General features: G+C 34.1%; 2 protein-coding genes across 3 annotated transcripts in view; both read left to right on the forward strand.

Annotated features, from left to right (window-relative positions):
* Positions 1–2,251: 2,251 nt before the first annotated feature.
* On the forward strand, positions 2,252–4,788 carry LOC117113503 (neuronal acetylcholine receptor subunit alpha-10-like). The gene is made up of 2 exons (XM_033256852.1): positions 2,252–2,875; positions 3,671–4,788. Exons 1-2 carry the CDS (start codon positions 2,509–2,511, stop codon positions 3,982–3,984), a joined length of 681 nt encoding a protein of 226 aa, XP_033112743.1. The 5' UTR covers positions 2,252–2,508; the 3' UTR covers positions 3,985–4,788.
* Positions 4,789–6,162: 1,374 nt separating this feature from the next.
* LOC117113395 (neuronal acetylcholine receptor subunit alpha-7-like) overlaps positions 6,163–7,400 on the forward strand; it is a 10,164-nt gene continuing 8,926 nt past the window's right edge. Inside the window, exon 1 of one of the 2 annotated variants that reach the window (XM_033256713.1) lies at positions 6,163–6,811. In XM_033256713.1, coding sequence (XP_033112604.1) covers positions 6,760–6,811 — 52 coding nt within the window. In that variant the 5' untranslated portion in view covers positions 6,163–6,759. The remainder of the gene's footprint in view (positions 6,812–7,400) is intronic. The other variant, XM_033256714.1, reaches the window with a different exon arrangement.

The raw sequence follows: 7,400 nt of genomic DNA on the forward strand, positions 1-7,400 counted from the left end.
GAGACAGATATATATATGTATATATATATATATATATCTAAATGATATCTAAATGATATCTATGATAATCTAAAAAAAATAAGGCCTAGGCTAGACCTATACAGATTATTTCTGTAATCATAGTATAATCATTATTCACTTCTAAAATATATATTTCAGAAATTCGAGTTTTTGGTTTTCAACTACTGTACTTTTTACCATAAGGCTTGTCAGTGAGACCTACGCTTGCATAATACCTACTACTTTAGCCAGCTTGCTTATTGCATCAGCATGTATGAAAACCGCTCTGCCAAACATAAAAAAACTACTAATAAATTTTCATGCGTTTATTGCCGAATCAGAAGATGAAGTTTTGAATCTATAGCGCCATCAATCGCCACTGCCTCAAACGACGTCCAGGAAAAAAAAACGCTACTCGGTAAACAGGGTACCAGCTACTATAATTTAAAATTATAGCCCTGCACAACTCACTAAAATCATCCATTACGTCGTGACTTTGTTAATGAATAAGATGTGTTGTCAACAAGCCAAAAAATAAATAAATAAAAATAAACATTAAATATATGACCTGGTATTAATTTTGTGACCCATGGTATATATTTGAATAAGTTTTGCTTAAATTCTTCGGGCTTCATTTTGGTGTAGTTTTTTTCAAGTTCAATTTATTCACACAAATTGGTGAAAAGGAGTAAAAAATAACTAGCGTTAATTGAAGCTTGACTCCTAATCTAACATAACAGTACATAATAATTTTCTCATTATTTACCATAAGAGTTTTAATTAAACAACTCCTTAAATAGGAATGAAAATCAACGGTAAAATAACTAAAACGTGACTTTAATATTTAATGAAGTCCATTGATTGAGACGAAAGCTCTTAAATGAATATTATCGTTATAAAAGGTGCATTCAACTCTTTTAAGATGCTGCAGTAGGTAAACAATTTACTTTAGTAAACTTAACGGTTAAAGGAACTGCAACATATTTTTTTTATTCTCATCAATAAAGAATGAACTAACCTGACAAGCCCCGGCCGCCCCGGCCGGCCCTTGGATATCGTTGCTGAGAAAATAACGAGAACATTATACCTATTAGAAGCTCCTGATTAACAGTTCCATGTGCTGTTTAGTTAAGAGAGGGATATTCCTCCATAATGAATTTTATTCTATCACAATTACACTACAACTTGATTACATGATTATTAGAGTCCACGCACATTAATCTATCATTCATATATCTGCTATAGTGATTACGTATGACATATGATAATAGTAAACATTTTCCAAATCAAAATTGCACTTAATTTTACTTACCAGAGTGTTCTGATCACTACATTTAAAAGATGGACATGCAATTTTCTTGATTTAGAGTTATTACAAAATTCTCGGTTAATACATTCTTATGAGGATATATTTTTGGTTTTTTCTGATTGGTTAATAATTGGCATACTTGGAAGGTCAATTATGATTACTGTAACCATCTGACTCGTAATAGAAAGAGTGTTAGGCCTATGTTTATATATTATGCACTATTAAAAAGCTTTCCAAAACAGGTAGTAAAAATAATTACTTAAATCGAAGGTCACCAAAAATCCCATTAACGCTGCTTGAAGGTACAAAAGACCGTGTAATCCCACTCATTTTGAACAGTGTTTATGTGTGCTTAAAAAAATGTTATTCAAATTTCTATTCGGCACAGCGCCATCAAACCAGAGATTCAGAGTTACAGAGGCTATACAATTTCTGCTGAGGTTGCCGCGGCTCATTTCGCACTTTTCGTGGTGCTGTTCATAAAAGATTTCCAAAGATCAATTATTCCGGGCTTCAAAGGAATCTACAGTTACCCATCAATTGAATAAAAATGCGTAACCGTGTTGTAGATTCACACAAAAGATCGCATAAATTAATTAAACCATCATCAAACTCTCTATGCACCACACCCAAGCAACTAAACTTTACTGTACTTTACTTTCCAATTTGGCTGCTTGGCCATCAAAGCTGTCGCTGGCACCGCTCCGGGTTATATGTGTGCCTGTGAACGAGGGTTCAACCTGAAACAACTCTACCAGAATTTTTACCTGGGGCCTATGTTCATTTCCACGACCCCCAACCGAATTATCGTAAAATAGTTTCAACGAAATTAATGCCTTTGGAGCTTATTCTGTAGGCCTTTTTTTGTGACAATTCCTGCTGATTTGAAAATTGCCTATGTTGTCAACATGGTTGTCACCATTGTTTGAACAAATAATTAATTAATTTGTATCATTTAGCTTAAGCTTAGTTATATCTTTTCTAAAAATAGTATAGTAATACTAATTGATAATTTATTCACTAGGCTTGACGAGGAATATAAACAGTTTCTACCAAATACACCAGTGTAGGTTTGCTCAGACGGAAGTGTAAGTTATTCAACGTATGCTATTTTTCGAAGTCCCTGTCACATCAACATAAAGTTATTCCCATACGACTTTTAAACGTGCAGACTACGATTTTCTTCTTGGATTCACGATATGTTAGAGCTAGACATTTACCCTCGTCTACGTTCTCTGGATCAAGAGGAGCGGTTTGATGGCAACGGAGTGTGGGAGCTAATTGATGTAGAGGGAAGTCGAGAAGTGGAGGAATACAAATCAGACTCTAGCCCGTATGTTTACGCCGTCTTTTCCATTAATCACATGCGACACCACGAGTTTCAGTTACTATTTATTTTGATTCCATACTTCTTCTGCTCGTTTCTCATATGCCTAATGTTCTTTGTCCCGTTTGAGAGTGGTGAGAAACTATCGTACGGTATTACAGCTGTCCTAGGAATGATCGTCTTTCAAGAAATTATTGCATTTTCTCTGCCTCCCGTGGGAAATGAATCCTCTATTGTTGGTAATTACATTTTTAACATTTTCAATACTATGAAAAATGCACAACAGATTACAGTACAACAATTGGTGATACTTAGTGGTAGTGGTAAATATGATGATTATTGGGTGCTGAAATCTGATTAGTTTAAGAGAATGAGTTAGTCAAAAACGATTTCAACGGCCTTCTGAAGAATATAATGTAAAGTATAATGGAATGATGATGATGATGATGATAATAACTGACAATTGTGATGCTGTTCATTTTTCGGATGATGTTAATGTTGATGATGTTGATGATTATGCTGATAATGATTATGATAATGATAATGATAGTGATGATGATAGTGATGATGTTGATGTTATTGATGATGATGATGATAATCGTTGGGTTTATGATGATTATGATGATGCTAGTGATGTTGATGATGATAGTGATGTTGATGATGATGATGATGGTGATGTTAATGATGTTGTCGATGATGAATATGATAATGACATTGGTGATAATGTTGATAGTTGATAATGAAGATATTGGTCTGGGTGTTGATGATAATGATGCTTATTAATAATACGGTGATAAAAAACATAATACCTGAAATAAACAAATATGAAGTGATTTAAAATTAAATGATTTAAACCCCCTCCCCATTTTTTGTTTATAATCGTAGTTACTTTCAGGACGTTTCGAGATCTAGACAAATCTAAAAATGATTCTCAATTATTTGTTAGCAATTATTAATTATTATTACTGTACAGTATCAAAAAGTTAAGAATATGGTATTATATTCATTATTCAAGACAAGACAATTTTTTTTAGGAAAGTACTTTACTTCAGTGATATGTATTGGAATCATATCAGTGTTTGTGGAGATTATGGTTAACAACATATATGAGCAAGGGAATGTTTACAAGGCATGTGTGTACGTATTAAACTACCGTAAAGGAGAGAAAAATAAAGAAGACAGCAACCACGAGACAGGACATGCTCACCAACAACGAGATGACACAAATGCAGCGACCAAACACAAGAAGGCTCTACAACATTACTGTGCTATTTTTTATTTCGTCTTTGGAATTCTCTGTCTAATATTAATTTTCATATTCATGATCTGGTTTTATGTAGTAATTTAATAGTAACAATATTAGACGATATTCGTAATTTTTGTCACAGGTGGCGAGTACAAGAGTACACAAGAAGGAAAGATATTCACACCACCGGATTGGATAGAAATTGTCATTTTTTTCAGTAATAATGCAATACATAACCTTCTGTACCTAAATTAAATGTAGTAATGGTTCATCTACATATCAGATAGGCCCATATTAGCTAGATATTTTATTATAGATGAGTTATATACGGTTGGGATGCATGGTGAAGTGAAGACACAAAGCCTATTCACATTTACAGCAACTCCATAAGTTTTCAAGATAATTATGATATACACACACTACCCTGAGACACACTCATTTTTCTTATTCCTAAAAACGAAGAAAGAAAAACTCACTGTATCATTAGTGGTGATAATATTAGGTGATAAAATGACTGTCATCCTGAAAAAAAAAATAACCGAGAAGCTTACTTTCTCAACCCGACCAGTTCAATCCTGATTTAAGATTTATGAAGCAAATTAATATTGAAATATTATTATAATAGACCGTCTGCTATTTAGAGATCGAATGCATTTAGCCGCTCACAATTGCTGTTTAGTAGTACACGCGATACTGTGCAATACTTGTTAAAATAGTTTGTGTTGTTCTATTGTATTTTGCATATTTTCACAATCTTAAGTTTATTAAATTTTATAATAGCTACATAACCTTAAATTTCTAAACCTAAGAATAAACTCGAATACATAATTTTACATGTTTGGCCTATCTGGGCAGGAAAAATCCTATCCTATAATCTTCATTTTCATTTGGGGTCGATGTAGTATTACGACAGATATTATTTTAAAACTGATAATAAAAAAGTATGTTTTCATATTATCACTTGTTATAATTTCATAATTTCATGACATACATCTAAGTTAAGACAATCAATAGTATGTGGCAACATTATTTCATTACTCTGCAGTCAATATTTGTTGAATCGTCTACAATTATATTATGGATAATAAGTGTTAATAGTGCAATATTGAGTCTACCTAATAGGCTAGACTTATACGTAAAAATATCATCCTTATTGCGATAGTCGTTCAGACCAAGGCAGGCGGTCGGAGGTGGTACCAATGGCTTTGCACTGAAGGCTATTAATTTTCTCTGCTTTTTGTTGCGACGGTGCTTTCTTCTTGAGTTCTGGTTGGATAAGTGTTTCCACTCGCCGCTGCTTTTGGTGCAGATCGGTGTTTTCTTTTTACTGGTGGTGTGCCTCTTTTTTATGTTTCTGACAGTTAAATGCGTCACTCGGCTGTCTCCTCCAATTGCTTGACAGTGTCGTTGCGTGCATCCCTTGTTAAATGGTATTTTATAACAACCATTGCATTTTATAATAACCTGTCGTATTTTTTAACAACACTTGTCGTATTTTGTAACAGAGTTTTGTACTATGTAATAACTGTCTGGCATATTTTGTAATAATCTCAGCCGTCGTACTTTTAACAGTCTGTCATATTTTGTAATAATATTTTTTCCTCTATACAGTCATATGCAGCTTTTGTGGGGTTAAATGTAAGCTTTGTTAATGATTGCTTAGTGTATTTATATGATACTAAGGGTAGGAACGCCTTAAAAAGTAGAACCTTTTATTGCACTTGCTAGTAATAAAGTTTGTCTTCGCCTTTTAATCATCGAGTGTAGTGTAAACAGCCCTTTATACTTTTTGCCAGTTGATGTATTCTCGAGCGTTTCAAGATAAACATGTTTTTACTGCATTTTTATTTTCTAGCATAGACGAAAAATAAGATCAATTTCCACCGAACACCCCAGTAAGGGTAGGTTCGAACGGAAGTGCTTGGTACTCATAAGTTGTTGCTATATTTCGAAGTTCCTGTCATAATTATTCATATCCAGTTATTCCTATAATCAAATATTCACTTCTGATTTGCTTAATGGATATATTAGGCTTACCAGTTAGATGTCCACCCAGAGTTACGTACTCTGGACCAGGAATATCAGTTCGATGACCAGAGGGTGTGGTATCTTCTTAGCGTAGATGGAAAATGGGAAGTGTAGGAATACAAAACAGACTTGAACCCATCATATGTGCATACTGCCTATTATATTCATCTCAATTGAAGTCAAGAGTTTCAGTTTCTTTTTATATCGGATACCTTACCTTTCTGGCTGATTTCTCATCTGTTTAATGTTCATTTTTTCACTTTGCTTTAAATATTTTATTTTTATTATATCACGGGCCAGAACCAATTGCTTCTCTGGCCAAATTTGGCCCACAGGCCGCCTATTAAGGACCAGGGGCCTATATATTGTACTTGATTTCATAGATGCTTCACTATGCCTGTTGATCGCCTTGGCGTGAAACCAACAATAGCAATGTTGAAACATATAAATGAAGTTCTTCTGTACCGGACCTTGAAATATTGTAAATGATAGCTCTACCTAACAAGTACTGCGCATTGTTCTTGGAATATCTGGCATTCCTTATAGTATTGGTTATATATAATAGTGTGAATGTCTATAATGCCAATAATGGCTATCCAGAGAGGCGAAAAACATACATTACGTGAACTTTATAGCAGATTGGCTGCCAAATATTATTTGCACGCTGAGTTAAGTTAATAAAATGAAGTCATCGTTCCGTGCACAGATATACTTTAATAAGGCGTAATAATAATTGATATTCACATTCCTGGTGATACACTTGTAGCGACATCACGACATTATACCAGGAAATATATATGTCATTCCTTGTGTCTTCATCCTATAGATCGCAGTGTAGACCTATCTGCTATGGTCCGCCCGTACTTCACGTTTTTAGTATTGGTAGCCTCGCTTTTATCAGGTAATCTATATCTGTTTATGATTATGAAGTTGATATGTTGTGTGTTTGATTTCAATGTTGAGTTGATACTGTCATGCATCATTAACCATATAAGACATATTTGGGGGGACGTTAGATGTGGTTTTACATCTTAATTATATAATAGTGTCGTATAATAACACTTTTAAATATTATTTATTATCTCGTGTGTGATAAGGCCTACAGTATTTCATAATTTGCATGCATAAAATAAATCAGTGCATTGGCACTTGGACCCCTTAGGTACCCACTTATACTCCTGGTTTGTGAAAGACTACTCTGATAAAGTATATTCAACATAATCTACTTGCACAACGACGGTTTTGAACTTTCTACCAGTGGTATATCTAGGGATGCGGGGTGTGTGTGGAGGGCGCAAAGATACTCATTCCTCTAAAAATACTCATTCCCCTAAAAAAATACCCGAGCCATCCAGTCGACATGAATAAACGTTCGAAGAAAAAAAAATCACTCTCAATTAATTAAAATTCACCTTAAATCACCTTATTTCTTGAGAGCCATGACCCACGTCCCCCTCACATATTCATCGAGCCCCCATTTCGTATTTGCT

The sequence above is a fragment of the Anneissia japonica genome, unplaced genomic scaffold (genome assembly GCF_011630105.1).
Source record: "Anneissia japonica isolate Jap-2015-1 unplaced genomic scaffold, ASM1163010v1 scaffold493_len2256704_cov171, whole genome shotgun sequence".
Lineage (NCBI taxonomy): Eukaryota > Metazoa > Echinodermata > Crinoidea > Comatulida > Comatulidae > Anneissia > Anneissia japonica.

Excerpts from the sequence above, each read along its gene's own strand:
- LOC117113503 (XM_033256852.1), top strand. The coding sequence starts at position 2,509 with ATGTTAGAGCTAGACATTTACCCTCGTCTACGTTCTCTGGATCAAGAG. Across the intron at positions 2,876-3,670 it reads AAATGAATCCTCTATTGTTG|GAAAGTACTTTACTTCAGTG; the intron begins GTAATTACATTT and ends AATTTTTTTTAG.